This window comes from Copadichromis virginalis, linkage group LG5 (genome assembly GCF_057382275.1).
Source record: "Copadichromis virginalis isolate Kocher_CV1m ecotype Utaka linkage group LG5, C_Virginalis_male_GT1.1, whole genome shotgun sequence".
NCBI lineage: Eukaryota > Metazoa > Chordata > Actinopteri > Cichliformes > Cichlidae > Copadichromis > Copadichromis virginalis.
In genome coordinates, this window is record NC_140622.1 from 22,240,981 (window position 1) to 22,258,847 (window position 17,867).

The 17,867-nt window shown below is 39.2% G+C and overlaps 2 protein-coding genes and 1 long non-coding RNA gene across 3 annotated transcripts; 1 reads left to right on the forward strand and 2 right to left on the reverse strand.

Moving 5' to 3' along the window:
• Positions 1–5,050: 5,050 nt before the first annotated feature.
• On the reverse strand, positions 5,051–10,857 carry necap2 (NECAP endocytosis associated 2). The gene is made up of 8 exons (XM_085456727.1): positions 10,653–10,857; positions 9,799–9,899; positions 7,710–7,814; positions 7,396–7,477; positions 6,853–6,961; positions 6,311–6,455; positions 6,124–6,208; positions 5,051–5,996 (listed from the first exon to the last, which is right to left on the reverse strand). The coding sequence occupies exons 1-8, from the start codon at positions 10,745–10,747 to the stop codon at positions 5,951–5,953; spliced, it is 768 nt and encodes a 255-aa protein (XP_085312853.1). The 5' UTR covers positions 10,748–10,857; the 3' UTR covers positions 5,051–5,950.
• LOC146709665 (uncharacterized) lies at positions 10,366–14,197 on the forward strand. The gene is made up of 3 exons (XR_014920467.1): positions 10,366–10,426; positions 13,562–13,717; positions 13,798–14,197. It is a non-coding gene; the product is annotated as an uncharacterized LOC146709665 (long non-coding RNA).
• Positions 11,594–16,358, reverse strand: LOC146709666 (SUZ RNA-binding domain-containing-like). Its single transcript, XM_085456728.1, has 4 exons — positions 15,895–16,358; positions 14,263–14,312; positions 13,824–14,093; positions 11,594–13,708 (listed from the first exon to the last, which is right to left on the reverse strand). Exons 1-4 carry the CDS (start codon positions 15,943–15,945, stop codon positions 13,597–13,599), a joined length of 483 nt encoding a protein of 160 aa, XP_085312854.1. The 5' UTR covers positions 15,946–16,358; the 3' UTR covers positions 11,594–13,596.
• Between the last annotated feature and the right edge of the window lie 1,509 nt (positions 16,359–17,867).

Here is a 17,867-nt window from a genome sequence, read left to right on the forward strand (position 1 = left end):
AACTGACTTGTTGACCCAAAATCTGTGAAACATCTCTCATTTAGGTAACTTTTATGTAGCCTTTATTTATCCAGGTCAAAGGTCTCATTAAGACTAAAAGGTTATTTCAGAGTGACCTGTCCAAGATATGAGCCTTTCATAAATCAAGTTGACTACAGTCTATTTACCAACACAAGCAAAGAATGGACTTTACTAAAAAATAAAAAAAAAACAAGGGGTTTAAAAATGAAAACAAACAAAAAACAACAGAGCATAAGCTTCTACCAAAGCGCTGGAGTTTACTCTCTAATTTCCTGTTTCGATTAAGCATAAGTAGTGGCAGTGCAGCAGTGCAGCTGTTACTGAGTGTTTTTAAGGATCTTTTAAAATTAATAACTAAAATAGAAATAATTAAAAATATCCTCCAGCTTAAGGGGTTAATTAAAAGTACAAAATTATTGCCAGTCAAAGAAGCAGTTATAACAAATAACATCTTGTCACTGCAATCATATTATTATTATTATTATTATTATTATTATTATTATTATTATTATTATTATTATTATTAATCCAGATAATTTGTGCCACTTCTTAGTTTTAATGACACAAAAAGGATCAGATCTATCCATTTACACTTGTATTATATTTTTACGTGTTAAGTGCTCTGCACATGGATGTGTGTGTGTGACTTTTTTATGTCTTTGAAAAGTTGTGACTGTCACTTAAATGGTAGAATAAGGGTTTCATATTTTCCTCTGAAATGCAGTGAAGTAGTCTAAACACGACATAAAACATATTTAAGGTCAGTAGTTTTAAAAAAGTGTTTGGACAAGTCCAGACAAAACCAAATATGCTGCCTCAGTCAGTTTCAGTTTTCCTTTTAGTGCTGTTCAGTATTTTTGGTGTTAGGGTGATGACTGTCATCACAGTTTGGATCTGCTTCATGAAACTATGAATACGTGTTTGCAAAATCAAAAAAGGGAAGGTATAAAATGTTATCTTGATATAGCTTTACACTAGTGGGTTTGGGGTATTTCTTCATTTCTGAAGGGCAGGGGTACATCCAGAGGGGGCAGCATGACTGAATCTTACTGATACCCCCCTCCCACCAATGCAATCAGACTACAATACTGTAAAACCCACAGCGTGCACTGGATGAGAGCATGCACAGTTAGTACATTTACTAAAATACTTTACTAAAGTACCGTTTCACAGATCTACTTTATTTTATTTATTTTTTATTTATTTATTGTAGTCACTTGGATGAGTGACAAAACATTTCTCCCACTGAATACGTGGATTGTAACAACATTATGGTGTATCCACAGTTTTCTTCACTTTATTCATTTCTGATAAATATTTTCTGTGGGAAGGGTATTGTTCCTGCTCAGGAATTTTGGGGGAGCAAAGAGGTGACATCTTCTCCATTATTATATCTTTACATTCAAGCAGCTGTAATCGGAATAATTCACAAAATCACAAATATTTCGTATCTTTACACTTGACTTTGTTTTCTGCTTCTCCTTCTTCTTCTTTTAGCGTTTAAACATTTTTAATTTTAATACATTAGCAACTTTAGCACAAAGTTAAACAAAGCATCTGCTTTGTTGTTTGCTTTGTGACACAGGCATTGAAGATGACGGGGTGTGTGCTGCACTGTGTGGCGTTTGAATTGTCAAGGTTACAGACAAGAGGATCATTGTGTCAATACCAGACCCCCCACTCTGCCTTAACCCAGCTCTCCCGCTCACACTCCATTTGCATTTCTATGCTTCTGAGTACTTTCTCTTACAGTACACATTACCATCCCTCCACCCTATAACCCCTGAAACCACACAGGGCCCTGGGGGAGCGAGTACTACCAGATTAAATGTCCTTAAAAAGGCCCAATACAAAAGGACTTACAGGAATAAACATCAAAACTCAAAGTTATTACAGCTTTATTATTATTACAGGGATTTCCCCCCCAAGTTTCTGAGTTTTTCTATTTTCATCAAGTTAGATTTCAGAGTTGGTCTTTTTGTTTAGTTTAGCTTTTAGTAATTTGACTCTTACTTTTAATTTTGTACATTCATTATTATAATTTTAAGAGTATTTGATAGGGGCATGTTTTTCAGAAGTTCTGAATAGATGTTGCAATACAAACAGCACTTCCCAAAGGATGTTGATTTAGTGTGTTAGACATCCCAATGCTCAGTAGACTGTAATAACACGGTAATAACATTGTTCCAGATGGTTTTCCCCCTCAAAAAATCTCTGGCTTTGATTTTATTTCCTTTAATTAAAAAGTTATTTTGTTTTTTTAACAACAGTTTCATTGGGCTGTAATGACTTTGGTGAATGCTGACTTAAATTTCTGAATGACTGAAATTTAAACTTACAGGAATAAACAACAAAACACTGATGTGTTGTGACATCATCAGTCATGCTGTCACGCCTGACACCCGTTCACCGACCACTTCATTAGGCACACCTTTTAAGGCAAATGTCTAATCAGCCCCATGAAAGTAATTCAGTTTATTGAGCCACATAGACACGGTCAAGACGACCTGCTGATGTTCAAACGTGGCATCAGAATGGGGAACAAAGGTGATTAAAGTGACTTTGGATGTGGCGACAGAAACTTTTGATCTCTTGGGATTTTCCCTTAAAACCATCTCTAGGATTTAAAAAGAGAAAATATCCAATGAGCAGCACTTCTCTGGGAGAAGATGCCTCATAGATGCCAGAGCTCGGAGGTGAATAACAGGAAGGCAACAGTACCTCCAATAACTACTTGTTCCAACCAAGACATGCAGAAGGAGACAGGAGACACTGCTGTCAGCTAAGATCACTAGGAATTAAAGCAGCTCTAAAGGCGGGGGTCCCGCACAAGCAGGGTGTACTAATAAAGTGGCTGGCGTAAAACCATAGTATTCTAATCTGAAATAAATGAAAGATTTTCATTTCCCAGGAACGAAAAGTTCAGTTTAAACTTATTCATATCTTTGGCGCCCCCTACTGGTGTGACAGGAAATAACTGGTACTGACTTCAGTGAAATTAAACCTTAAAAATCTGTCGGTCTGCGCAATTGTTCATCCTGAATCTCCAAATGCGAACACACCCCCAAACTGTCCGCTCTTCCCCACACGTTAAACAAACGGGACTTCTTCTGCACCGACCTTAAATCACTGATTTCCTGAGCAGATGCCTCTGCGCTTCTCGTTTATTATGTGCATATAAAGGAGAACACGGCCAAACGATTCATCGCCAACATCCTCTTTAAGCACAGAAACCACCGACATCCACAAAGACACGCCCAAGTTTTCAAAAGTCTGAGGAGTTGGAGGAGTTGGAGGAGGGAGATGGTTGCACGTTAAGCCGCGCAGCATCCAACCAAAATTAAACGGAGACTTTTTTCGCAACCCAACCATCAGAGGAGGAGATCGTGACTGCTGTGGAAACAAGAGGCTGAATATAAACACCATCTACACCTACATCATGTCGTGTTTGCTGCAGCTTTAGCAGTGAAAACATCCGCTTCCCTGTCTGATAAACATCTCTCCTCGGCTGCTCGTTCTGCTCACCGTTTTCCTGCCGTCTCTCCATTTCTCCTCTGCGTGGGCTTTTTACACAGCAAAAGCAGGCACGAAGCTCATCCCGGCACTTACAAACGGACCGTCGGCTCCCTGCACGCAGGGTCGCCTTGTTTCGAAATCTTCTCCATGCTTTTTCCGGGGAGGGACTTCCAGTTCATACAGATCAGCGGCGGGTCTATCATATGATCACACCGAGCTCCATAACGCGCTGGCATTTTGAATGAACGCTGTTATTCACTCAAATAAACGAGTATCTTAAAAAAAAGTGTGTGTATGTTTTAGTGTTTTATGTTTTAGTTTTTAGTGTTTTTTTAGTGTTTTATGTTTTAGTGATGCAGATGTTTATCGTTCAAATAATATCTAAAATCCGAGCATATACATTTATCCAAGGTTAAATGAAAGAATTTAACCACTTCATTATTTTATTTCAAAATATCTTATAAATAATCATTTTAAGTGAACAAAATAACACTTTTAACTATCTAAAATCCAGTCATATCATCATATCCAATGCTTAATTTAAAAAATGAATTAAATTAATATTTTTAAATAACCTCTCTTAAATAATCATCTCAAATGAACAAAATAATATGACATTTACTTTTTCAGTTCACATTTTTAATATCTAACATCCAATCATATCCATTTTCCCATATATTTAATAAAAACAATATTATTTTTAAATAAAATATTTAAAAAAAATTCAGTAACCAAAATGAGAGACATTTATCTTTTAAAAGCATCAAAATAATATCTAACATCCAATCCATCCATTCATCGACTTTTTAATAACAAAAATAAATACATATAAAATAACAAGCAGCTGGACAGCGTAGTTACTGCACACCTTTGGAGCAGGAGTTGCAAGTTCGATTCCTGCATGCCGGTGGTATCCAGTAAGGGTCCTGGCTGCCCCCCCCCCCATGCTAAAACCAACCCCTGACATGTGTTGTGCCAAACTGTATTAATGAACTGATATTAGACACCTGTAGTCTAGTAAATAAATCCCGATCACACTTACTTCACAGGAAACGTTAAATGTCTAAATGTTTTTCAGCTGAATCTGTTTCAGTTTGGTGTCTGTAAGGTTTGGTGCATGTTTTTTTTTCCTTCCCATCATTCTGACACAAGTTAATCTTGGCTTCATCCATCTAGTGATTTATCCATTTTCAGCACTGTGCGGGCTCTTTTATGCGTTTTCTGGTAAAGTCTTATCTGTCCTTCCTGCTCTCGAGTGTAAACAGTGGTTTGGAGCTTAATGTAAATCCTCTGTTTACATACATGAAAGCGCTTCTTGATTGTAGACCTTGAAAATTATACAACTATCCCTAACCCTGACAGTGGTCTCGACTTCATCGATAAAGCACCTTCCTACTGTACTTGTTTACCCAAAGCACTTTATACAGCATGTGTCATTCACAGGCTCTGTGACTGGAGCAGCCAGAGACTGAACCACCAACCTTCCTATTTAAAATCAAAAACTCAACACCACTGAAATATATATAGTTTATTTACAAGAAGACATAGGTTTATATTTTATACAATATACTTTTTTCAGGAAGGCACTTAATCAAACAGTCGATGCAATTGCCAACAGGGGTAAGGAAGTTTCAGCTGGGTAAAAGGCACAATTTAAAACGTGAGGTAAAGACACACGGAGGACAAACACACCAACAAGACACATAGACGCTTTGAACGACAGACAGAAATGATTTTTTTTACCCCGACATATGATTAAAAAAATAATAATAATGAGGGCGTAGGAAAGTTAATGTAAAACTAACTATAAATGTTCAATAAAGCTTCAACAGGTGTACTAAAAGAAGAATCAGAAAGATGGGAGAAGCTATAAGCAGAAAAACAACACATTTTTGTAAACAGCTAAACAAAACAGGGACATTCCAACTATTTTCTCAAATGTCCACCAAAAAACAAAAAACCTTAAGCTAAACGGTGCTGGTGAAATCAGACCATTAAAGGACAGCGCAAGAGCACGTAGGCACAATCAAATCTACTCATAATTATAGACAGATTGAAGATGAAAACATGGGAGCATCTGATTTAAAGCTATAGAGAAACAGCTGATCAAGTTAGTGTGAAGAGACGACCTTTTTGGACACTTCATTTACACTTCAGTGGTTACCCGACTATTTAAAAATATCGATCCTACTGCATAGCAGAGTGTGGGGAAACAGGAGATTGTAAAAATATACACATTTTAACGTTTGTTCTTCCAGAGTGTGCTGTCAGAGGGAGTGAGAGTAAGTGCAGCAAATGAGTCTCCTAACAGTTCCCCTCTTACTTTCTTTTTTGAAAAATGATAAATCTTTCACCACAATCGTCCTGTCCGTGGAATGTTTGGAACCTGAGTGTCTGCACGTTTTCTTACAGCTCAACTAAACTGCACCCATCCTGACTTGACAGCATCTGTACTGGAGCTGTGGATGAGAGGGGTGGGGTAAAGGATGGGAGATTGATGAACACACACAGAAATAAAATAAAGAAATCAAACAAAGATGGATGGATGTAACGCTGAGGCACACAGAGGTGTAGGTGATGTCTTACTTGGAACCCGCGGATGTGAAATCTCCCCACACGTCGGAGCTGGGCTGGGGTGCAGGGACGGGCGAGCCGAAGTCTAGAAGAGGAGCTGGATTTGGAGACAAAAAGAAATCCGTGTTGGTATAAACATCGTTACAGTTAGCACGTATTTGTGTAAAAAGCTGCTGCGGTTGAGAAGCATCGTGATCACCGGTGTTCGTCTGTGCAAGCGGGACTGTCTGTGCTCCTGCCGGGGGTGGCAGGATAACTCCAGCCTTTGCTCCAGGTGGAGGAGGGAGCAGGCCACCAGCCATGGGCCGTGGTTTGGCACCACCTGCGTCCTTCTTCTTGATGTTCTGTAACAGAGAGTCGTATTTTTAAGTATTTGACCTCTTAGGCACTCAGTTGTGCAAGGTTCAAACTTTGATTAACAAAAGTCGTAAAACCGTTTTATCTGTTTGGAAACACAGGAGTCTGTGAGGTACAACAAGTACTATTTTTCTTAAAAGACAGAGTTAAATAATCAAGTTTATGATTTTTCATGTAATTGAGCAACTTTGATTCCTAAAGACTGGAAATAATCCAGAAACTACGCTGACAATCAGAGTGGTGACTTTTCCCCTACAGTGCTTTAAAAGCCTGTTTGAATGCTGAGGCATGATACATTCATTAATGTAAACGAGTAACTTTTTTAAATCCCTGGGAAACCTGTCGCGTCATCATTCAATCTGCAATCTTCCGCTGTGTGCTCACCCCGATGCTGATTTTGATGGTCTGTCCCTCTTTGAAGCTCAGGTCCAGTTTTGGGGCTGCGCTCTGAGAAGCTTCCAGTTTTGCGAGCTCACCTTCTTGTTTGACCCACCTTTAAAAATTGAAAGCAGAATAATTATTATTGCTAAATCAATCTGGTTATTGATACACATAAACAAAAATTAGACTAGAAGTTAAGATGCTTAACTTCTAGTTACATTTGAACCATTTCAGTCAATAAGGGTTAAAATGTCAGACATGTCAGAAAGCCTCTTCCCTTTAAAAAGAACTTAGTAACACAGCTTGGGGTTGTAAAGTTGCATCTAAACAAACCCCAATACCTCTGGAACAATGTCTGCTGGAAATAAGAGACACAAGTGGAGCTGTGTGGCAAAAGCCCCAAACACAACAGATCAAACACCTCAGTTGAACTGTGAAGCACGGAGGTAGAGGAGTGATAATGTGGGACTCAAATAAACCTAAAGCTTGGCCCAAACTGGACAATAAAATTAAAATAAAAAGCTAACGTAATAGATGGCGACTTACTTAAAATGGTCTTGTAAAGCGACATTGAAGTCAAATGAGTCTCCACGATCAGCAAAACCCAGACCAATAAAAGCATGACGTCCTTTAAGGGGGGAAAAAAAGGATATTTATACAGTTAGTTCACACGGGTTCAACCTTACATCTATAAATCACAACGCACATACTACAGGGCACACAGTTTACAGGAAACTGGGACTATGAGATTACAAAAGTTAAGTTGTACAAAACAAATACTGAGATTAAGTCAAGCTCAACAAAATGTGGAGCATGCCCTTAACGAAACAAAACATGCCGTTCCAAATACTTTGTCTTACCGTTGCCATCCTCTATCCGGATCACAAAATACCTGCTGGAGTCTGTTACTGCTTCCACGACACAACCTGGATACTGTTCGACTGGAGCTTGTGCAAACAGCTCTCCTGCAAAGAGTAAATTTACACCAAACAAAGCCCCAGGGTTATTTTCTGTTACCAACAAGCTGTCAAGTTGAGATGACTGAATAAAACAAAACAAGACAGCAAGGTTTCTGAAAAGGAGCTTTGATAACCCTGTAAAAATATGTCATGCTGTAATGTAAAAGGTTGACCTGGTAACAATCACCGAAACTGCAAACTTTTTTAATGTATTCCCAAAACCCTTTAAACTATTTTTGCTGGATGTAATTTGTGGTTCTATACGTGCAGCTTTATATCTCAGTGCGCAACAAAGACAAAGGTAATCTAAGTAAAATAGTTCAAAGACACAAGCTAGTTCTTAATAACAGGACCTACTCCTTTGCATTTTTGACACTCATTGGCTACAGGTTGCAAAGCAACCATGAAAGTCAATAACATTTGTTCACACAGCTATGGTCAGAAGGTTGCACACACACTCATTGTGGCCATGAACGTCACAGTAATTATGGCTTTTAATGGTTTATTTGATTTGTTCCGTTTCCAGGGGGTAATGATTGTACAACATAGACCTTTATAGACTCATTGTATTGACCAATACTAAAAATAATGGGAAAGTCCAAAGAACTCAGCAAAGATGTGAGGATTCTAAATTTACACACATTGGGAAGGTCTCTACTAAACAACTGTATGCAAGTGCAATTGAATAGTTTTTTGGATGTGTCACCACTTTGCCAAGGACTGGAAGAAAATCCAAACTTTCACCCTCAGATGAGAAGAAATTGGTGAGGATGTTCAGGAAAAACCCAGAAAGCCCCAATGTTCAAGCGTGCCATGAACTGACATCTGCTGGAACAGCATTGCTGTCCATAGTGAAACCAGTTTTACATCACCACAGAGAGGACGCCGACCAAGAAAGAAGCCCCTGCTCCAAAATCAGCACTTTCAAACTCGACTGAAATTTGCAGCTCCTCACACGGACAAGTAAAATGCCTTCTGGAGAAAAGGTTTGGGGTCAGATGAGATAAAGACTGAGCTGTTTGGCCACAATGACAAGAGTTATGTTTAGAGGAGTAAAGCTGGGACTTTTAAACTGAGAACATTATACCAGCTGTCAAACACTGTAGTGGTAGCATCATTCTCTGGAGCTGTTCTGCCGCCAGTGATACCAGTACATTGCACAAAGTAGATGGAACAATGAAGACAGAGGACTACCTCCAAATTCTTCAACTTTATCTCGGATCACTTCAGATCAGATCAAGTTTCCACCCTTCTTTCCGGAGGGTCGAAACGTGAACATAGTTGGGTGTTCCAAAAGGACAATGTTCCCAAACACACATCAAAACTGGTTTTGGAATTGGTAAAGCAGGCTAACATTAAGCTTCTGGAATGATTTTCCCAAAGCCCCGAGGTCAAGCCTATTAGTAGGGGTGCATGTACATATTTAAAAGAATTCTAATTATATTCAAGCTTGCACATCCTAAGGTTGTTTTTTAAAGTAATTAAGGATGTATACTGTGTAATCATTCCACCCTGGAACACGAACAGTTCAAAGAAATCATTAAATGCCCCAGATTACCATGACATTAACACTCATGATTTACGTGAACTTGTGACCACAAGTGTATATCGTCAAATGCAGTTGGATAAATCCACTAAGAGCAGAAGACGTCAGAGCCAAAGCAGGACAGGTCAGCTAATCACAGCCTGTTCGCAATGAAAACAAACCTACAGGACCTCAGCATAGAAAACTATAGTAACTATGAGACTCCTTTCTAGGTGAATCATGCTGTTACACTTTACCAGATCCCCTTTGCCAAATCCCACTTTAAATACTGGTTTTGAACCATATATTTAAACCGTCAACGTATTGTAAGACACAACTATGAAGACACAAACCTAACTGTTAACTAGTTACTACAGTCTAGTTTGGGGTTTACTACCAATTTTTTTCCTTCTTCTTAGTCTTCTTTCTTACTTCTCTAATTAAAGCAGTCCTTTTTCTGCCTACCTGTATTTTTATCCTCTAACTTAATGTAGGCCATCTTTCCTTTGGCAGTTATTTTCAACCTTCCACTCCACGCAGGTTCATCCAGCTTCCAGTCTGCAGCACTAGAAAAACAGGAAACACATATCTACTTGTGAAAGTGGTGTAATCCTCTATGAAAACAGCTGACCCAGTCACTGCCAGCTGCTACTTTTGATGGAGGAAGGGAAATGAAAGCTTCAAGTCAGACTAAAATGAGACATGAGCTCTATCTACTCTTACAGATGTTAAAGCCATTAAAATGTAGTTGTTAACTGTTGTGTCTACGGCATTAAAACTGTGTACTTATACAACTAATTAACTGAGAAAAGAACTTAATGTGTGATTTTCCCTTTTGTAAGAAGACGTTTTCAACAAATTGTTTAGGAGCAAAGACGTGACTCCACTAAAACAAACGACACATTTCAAACTAAGACACTAAAAACAAGAATAATTTTCTACTAGCGTTAAAGTTGAGCATCTGCATCTATCATTGGACAGATACTTAAAATCAACATTTTGGCCGGCCAATCAGACCAAAGCTACAGCGTTACATCTGCGTGTCATCGACGTGAGAAGTAAGCTTTTAAACGCCAACAGGTGCAAGTCGCAGGTAAGACGACAGGATGTTGAAGTCCCATTTCCGTGAGCTGATACAGTTAAAATTATATTTTTATATTAAAAGTATATATTGGCTACCCGTAAAAGCAGTAATCGAATGACAAAAACCTAACAAACTATCCTGACAAACTGCTGTCCGATAATGGGCGCATACCTGCAAAATTAGCCCGCTATCAAAAGTCTGGCTGCTCTCGCCAGTTAAAAACATTAGCACGTACCGATATCCGCGGTTAGAGGCCCGCGGCGGGATCCGGTAAACATGGACCTCTGGCTTTACACAGAGCATTGACTCGTAGCTGTTGTCTTCTGCCATCTTGTCAAGTTTCGCTAACCCAAAACCAACTTCCGACTTTCAATGGACCCTCGGCTCTGTCCTGCTGAACCAGGCTAACCGGACCTTAACAGCGCCACCTCCGGCCAGGATGTATAAGCGCCTAAAGAGTACGTCACAGTCTGTCAATAAGAACTTAGAATAGCCTAGAAAGAACAGTATAATGTATATAAATAGAGAAAGAACAGGAAGTTTTCCATAAGAACACTGAAATTATTCTCCTCTTATAAAAAATGATACATATCGTATTTCAATCCTTCTTACTGTGCGAAATGTATTAGAAGCCAGTGAATTCATGTATTTCCTTCCTGATACAATACATTACTACACAGTACTAAATAACACAAAATATGCATTATGTGAGGTTTGTCCTAAAAATCATTTTCATCTCTTCATGCCCAGTACAAATGGGAAATATTACAGCAAACTAAACTTTTTTCAGTGATTGTTTGAAGACAAACTGGTGACCCAATCTTTGAAGTGTTAAGCAAATTTTCCTGCATTCCCTCTAATATTAGATTAATTTGTCACCATGGGGACAGTCATAGTAGCAAATTATTTTCATGTGGGTTGTTTTTCCATTGAGGGTGAAAAGCTAGAGCAGAAAAAGTCACATGTTTGTTGCATGTTTTCCCAAAAGTTCACCGGATGCAGTGGATAGTTATAAACAGATCATGGATCTGATCATGGATTGTTGGTGCCTCCGCACACGCAGACTGATATCCCTGAAGTCCATCTTAGACTGTGCTGATCCAGTGCCCCCTTCATTATTCTGAGCAGCATATGAAAGACTACTGTGTTTTCTAAAATAACAACACATGAAGCAAGTTGTACCGCTGAGTGTGTTTATTAAAGGGTGTTCAAATTTAATGAGCTTTTTCCCCCTAAAGCTTCAAAACAATGATGACATAAAATGAGCTTCACACTAGACAGGTGGCTATGAATGACTTCAGCAAAGCATCATGGGTACATCACACAGGTACAGGATGACTATTTCTCCTTTTCAGTTTAAACTGATTAGAAACTGATTTTGTTACAATAATTGAATAGGATCCCAGGGAACGCTGTATTAGTAGCACATCATCTAGATGTTGTAGGTCCAAACGTCCTCCTTTTCATTGTAGATAATCTCCTAAAACAAAAACTTCTACTTTTTGAAGCAGGAATAAGTGGCACAAATGCAACACTTCCAGCCATGTTGATAAATGTGCTCCTGTGCTGTGCTGCAGTTTACTTGTGACATAAATAACCTTTCACAGAAAGCTCCAAATATGTATGAGCACTACCTGCTGGAGAGCGTGTGATGGAGACCAAGGATTGTTTATCTTTTAAGGCATAACAGCGTAGAAAGGTTGAAAACCTGCCGCAGGCTCATGTACTGTTTACTACAAGTGCACTGGTTATTCATCAGGATTTGCCTATACTATCATGTTATTGCAGGCAAACTCTTATTTTAAATTGGTCCCAAACAAGCAGACCACACTGTAAGATGATATTAGGTAAAGAACACCATTTTCTTTAAGGTTTCCTGGCCCTGGAAGAATATTTGCCAACACAAAACTTTAGATGATATCCCCATCTAGGCTGAGCTTGAAATAATTATTTCTGAATAATTAATACAACTCTTAACTGTAGGTAATAAATCAGCAAACTGCAGCCGGTACGAAAACCCACCAAAATCATCATCAACTCCAGAGCTGAGCTGCTCCGAAACAGCAAAGGAACAACACAGGAACTTTTTTTTTTTTTTTTTAAACACACTTTAAACTTTCAGTTCATGTCTTCTGCCAATTAGATATAACTGAATATGACACGACTATGCAGACTACATCTTCTAGGCTCTTACACACTACAGATCACCTGACTTATACGTACTATGTGTCAGAAATGAAACACATGAACAATATGAAGTGTTTAAAACCATATGTGAACAAAAAGAAACGGCACAGAAAAAGGGCAACATTTTAAAAGAGAAAGAAAAAAAGGGAGTAATTTCATCATTATTGCTTAGATAAGCTTAGATTTAGTGATACTGTCCTTCAGCTCTATTCTTTTTGGCCACAGGCTGTGTGCCCACCGGGCATTTCTTTAAGGGCCACTTGTGCCTTACAGAGGATTGTGGACACTTGTGGCCTGAGCCACTGCCATCGACTACAGTATTAAAAGCACACTGCTAGGCACCAAAAGGCTCCATCAGTACAATTTTTTTTTTTTTTTTTTATTGCTGCTCACTCAAGCTGCTGAACACGCAATAAATTTATGGCACCGTCAAGCATTTCATTCCAAATGAACCCGACAAATTAAGGCCAGTACCCCGGTGGATACCCAGCCATGACCCACGCTTCATCAGTGGAAAGGCCACCTCGTGTGCTTGCCTTTTCTGGGGAGGTCCCACAAATCTGCAAGCTCTCCGTATTCTCCCTGAAGAGACAGACACCTGATGTCCTGGCACTCGGCCGGCCAATCAGACCTAAAATCATAGGGCACCTCATGGTACGTCAAAGTAACACAGTGTGTAGGAATGTGAGGCGAAAGCCTGCTCACAGTGTGGAACACAAAGGATTTCGGATCTTTGGCTGATCTCTGCCAGCCCCTTGTAAGCTTCCACAGAGGGAAAAGACAAGGCAAAAGGCAAAGACCACACCAGTAAGCAGAGAAGAGAGAGGGTGGAGAAGTTCATCTAAATCCATGCTACATCTTCAAATGTCTAACGTCTGTCAAATTTTATTTCGTCCCACCGCTCTGCTCTTCATACCACACACAACACTCCTCACTGCACCCTCTGTGCCCTCTCAGGAAGACATCCGTGTCTTGAATCAGGCAGCTCCTGCCTATCTGCACAGTCGGAAGCCTGAGGTGCCATCCGGGCCGTTGGGTTGACGGATCACGTGATTGTTTGAACGAACTGGTTCCAGTGGTTGCTGCACACTCATACAAGCTGGCCTAATAATGGTAAGAGAAAAATTAGAATACATTACAAAACAGTGTTTTTCTCTTTTAGGTGTCTTCTTCAAAACATTTTGTTGTCACAGTTGATTTTGCAGACATTACAACTCACCTGTCCTTGCACTGATTGTCCTGAGGCGTCTCTTCTGAAGAAGCACTACCCAAAATCCTCCTTCGGGCTTCTGCATACTCTGCCTCTCTCTGGGCCAGAGACTTCATCTGCTGAGCGGGACGAGACGAGGCAGCGGGGTTTCCTGTGTTGCCGTTATTTGTAGGGCGCTTTAAAATTCGGATTTGAGGTGGTGGTGCTGCTGGGAGAGAGTCATCTTGGACTACGACAGCAGTTCGTATAGGTGAACTGGCTGATTTCAAATTGGACTTTCTGCAAAGATGAGAAAATCATTAGTGTTTGAAGAGGTCTGGGCATGTTTCAAGTTAATTTCATTTCCTTAGTTTTAGTCTTGCCAATAAAGTTTTAAAAAAATATTCACAAAGATATTGTTGGGGAAAAAAGAAGCAGAAAGCAGTAACTTTGTCTTCTGGTTACTTACTTTGCTTCCTGATTTATTTTCAGCTTTGCCTCAAGTCTTCTCTCAATTTCCTGAAGGAGGAAATATAATACATATATACAATAATTAACTCGATTTCTACTTTTGTCCTCACATCATCCTGTATACCAAACATGTTCACATTGTAGAGATACACCTATCAGGTATTTGGACCGGATATCATTCCAATCCTGGCTCAATTACCCTACTACAATCACTCTTAAGTGACAACCAAACGCAGCAGAGCAGGTAAAACTTTTCTGTGTTTCAGACTTTATTAAACCTTCATCACCAAAGACAGCCTCACATGCAATTGATCAAATACCTTATGCTGGGAAAGTCTTTGTTGCTATAGTAAATGTGCAGTGTTTTAGCTTTTTGTTGGCAGTATGATAATTATTATAAACTAACTAAATACACACATAACCAGATGACAAAGTACACAAATGTGAAAGTATCCAAAACATGTTGGTGCACAGGAGATAACTGAAATTTGGATGTGTATTTAACAGTAGAGGAGAACCTAAAGATAGTCTTAATATATGCATATATATGTTGTCTTGCAGTTTTGATTGTGACCTAATTGCCCCCAAAAGTGACTGCTGACCAAAAAGAATGCAAAGAGGCTCATCTCACATTTGCCTAAAAATATCTTGACGATACCCAAGACTTTTGGGAAAATATTCTGTGGACTGTAGAGACCAAAGTTCAGTTTTTGGAAGGTTTGAGTCCCGTTACATCTGCCATAAAACTAACAACGCTTCCTAAAATCAACATAACACCAACAGTCAAACATGGAAGACTGAAGGAGAATGTCCTGCCATCAGTTCATGCCCCAAAGCTCAAACTCACTTGGATTATGCAGCAAGACAATGATCCAAAATACACAAACAACTCCAGCTCTGAATATGTCTAATATTAAAAATTAATTTCTCAATTACACTCTACGTGAGTGTAACAAATATGCAAAAGTAGGGCAGAAAACTCTTCTAAACAACACATAAAAAGGCTTACCAATAAAGCTGAGATCCATAGGTAGTGTTTAGCTGATAAAAACAAAAAACTTTTTAAAAAAGCTACTAAACTAATTGAAACCCCCTACAGTCACAAACTCAGTGTTTCGAGGACACTTAGGTGCTATTGCAGAGAACCTCAAATTAGATCACAAGTGACACATTACACTTTAGCACAATCAAATCTAGCAGGGTTCATTTTTTTGGGAAACACACAGAAAAATGTATGTGTACAAACCAGCGGCTGTTTATAAAACTATTTTCTACAATCAGTGGCACACACTAGACTGCGAAGGTGCTGACACGGTTCATTTCAGGGCACATTTTGGGGGGGGGCTGCTGGAAAAAGCTGAACATGTTACGATATTGTTTCTACAATGACGTTACTCAGATTATTTCCACAGTTGGATAAATTAATTGATGTGATGGTGTGCTCAGTCCCGTGTCAGCACGGCCTGCAAGACTCAACCAGGAAGTTCGGCTGGAAAAAAAACGCTAATGTTTTTGGGCGCAGGAAGCCTCTACTCTATCGACAGCTCTTGCACTGTGCCTGGGTGGCTGTCAGACTAAAGCCGGGGTGCTGTTACATCCCTGTTTAGCACAGTATGTTAGCGTCTCTCACCCCGCTGTCCGCCGCCTCTTCCCAGCTTTCTGCAACCTCTTCATCCTCCATGTTTAAACGGGACTGCTGGGTAGCTGGTTGGCTCTCTTCGCTTCACCGGCTAAATGTACCCCACAGTGGGCATGAGACGACGGCAAGCGCTCAAGTACAAACCACAGGGAGCTCCGCCACTGGGTCCCTTTTTATGATGAGATAAAAGCTGGATAAACAAATTCCCAAACCTTTACCCCGGCCTCGTGTTAGCCTGCTAGCTTAAAGCTACATTCGGAGCAAACGCCACCAGCTGTCTGCTGTTTAAAATCCTCAGTAAATGAACCCCGGTCACCGCTGCTGCTCACACGGAAAACAAACACCCTTGGACGTTATGTTTTTATAAACCGCTGTCCCTGCAATGCTTTAATACTTAGCTTCACTACACCTCTCAAGTTTAACCGTCAAATCGAAGAAGGGAAATGACGTCATAACGTAAGCTACAGGTAACGTCAACCACAGGCTGCCTCCAAATGGAGTGGTTTAACAAATGAAGGCGTCTGTACCACTGTTATTATAATTTTGTTATTCATAATTAGTTTTATTTTTTATATCGTTTGGACGTTTTTTTGCTTTTAATTCTGTTTCATTTCAGTTAGTTTCCAGCGTGAGTTTTCTTGTTTTACTTTTTTATCTTTTTGAAAGTGTTTAGTTTTAGTTTAGCTTCTTTTAGTTATAGTCTTGGTTTCAGTCTTTATTAATTAATATTGTACTCTGGGAAAATTTTGGGAAGAAAAGTACATACATAACAATTAAAAGAACGTTATGATAACAGTGACTCGCAGCCTTATAGACATCCAAAGTCTCAATAAATACATCAATCAAAGTCTCATCAGCCAAGTGCAGACTGCTTTTGGTAAAGTTTTGTTTGCTTCTTTGTTTGAACATATGAACTCTTTTCTCTTTTATTAAACATCACCCATCTCCTGTTTCAATCTTCTGAAGAAAACATAACATGATAAAACATTTATTTCCATTACATTCAAGAAAAGGCAGACATTTCTACACCTAATATCTTTAAAATATGCCCCAAATCACCCTGAGACAAGAACAGGCCAATTTCTTTATTCATTGGATGATTCAGTACTTTGCCTTGACAGCAGTACTAATGCTGACCTAAGACAGCATAAGTACTGCTGCATAGTTATGCCTTCACCTTCTACTGACAGAGAATGGTATCAACTGTTTTCTATGACAGATGTTTTACTGTCATTCAGTGACTTTAATTGTACCTTAGATACAGAAGGTTTAATTGTGAATTGTGAAGGATAAAAGTATTCAGGTTACATGTAATGATCACTAATAAGGAAATGTTCGTATTTTGGTGATATAAATGTATTTTTCTAATCACAACAACAGGACACATTTTATCCTTTCGCTGTTTTAAATAAATACAAGATACAATAGGTGCTGGAAACCAGTAAGCTTCCCAGATTGCGAAGACTCCCAAACTCTTGCATTGGAGTGAACAGTATAAACCCTGGGGGAGAGGTTTCTTTTTTACAGATGTGTGGGACGAGTTGTTCTTTCCCGAGCCCACGGAAAAATGTCATCCTGTGTGAAGATGCACAGGGGAAAGCTAGACTGAAAAATGGGTCTGTTGAACCTTCAGACCAGCCAGTACCAACAGGAAAAAAAAAGAAGCAAAAAACAATTAAATAAATAAAATTAAAGCTCAAGTTCAGGAAAACGTGGTATGCATTCAAGCTGCAACATTTCATTAATGTAAATTCAGCAAAAAGAAACTTTTATTTAATTTTTTACAGCAAAATTCAAATCTTAACTCAACACTGTTACAACCTCCAGCAACTGGAAAGCTGCGAAAACAACTAAACAACTAAAATTTGGCAATAAAGTGCACTTTTGCTACAACTCTGAATTATGCCATATTCAGAAGTTTGCAGACGACACGGCCATCATGGGGTGTATCTGGGATGACCAGG

Bases quoted from the DNA above. Each gene is read 5' to 3' on its own strand.
- necap2 (XM_085456727.1), bottom strand. From the start codon at position 10,747: ATGGCAGAAGACAACAGCTACGAGTCAATGCTCTGTGTAAAGCCAGAG. The intron at 7,815-9,798 runs GTAGGCAGAAAA...TACTCTTTGCAG, and splicing joins GTTAGAGGATAAAAATACAG to GAGAGCTGTTTGCACAAGCT. The intron at 7,478-7,709 runs GTAAGACAAAGT...CCCCCCTTAAAG, and splicing joins CCGGATAGAGGATGGCAACG to GACGTCATGCTTTTATTGGT.
- LOC146709666 (XM_085456728.1), bottom strand. From the start codon at position 15,945: ATGGAGGATGAAGAGGTTGCAGAAAGCTGGGAAGAGGCGGCGGACAGC. The intron at 14,313-15,894 runs GTGAGAGACGCT...TTCCTCCTTCAG, and splicing joins AAGAGGCGGCGGACAGCGGG to GAAATTGAGAGAAGACTTGA. The intron at 14,094-14,262 runs GTAAGTAACCAG...TCATCTTTGCAG, and splicing joins AAAATAAATCAGGAAGCAAA to AAAGTCCAATTTGAAATCAG.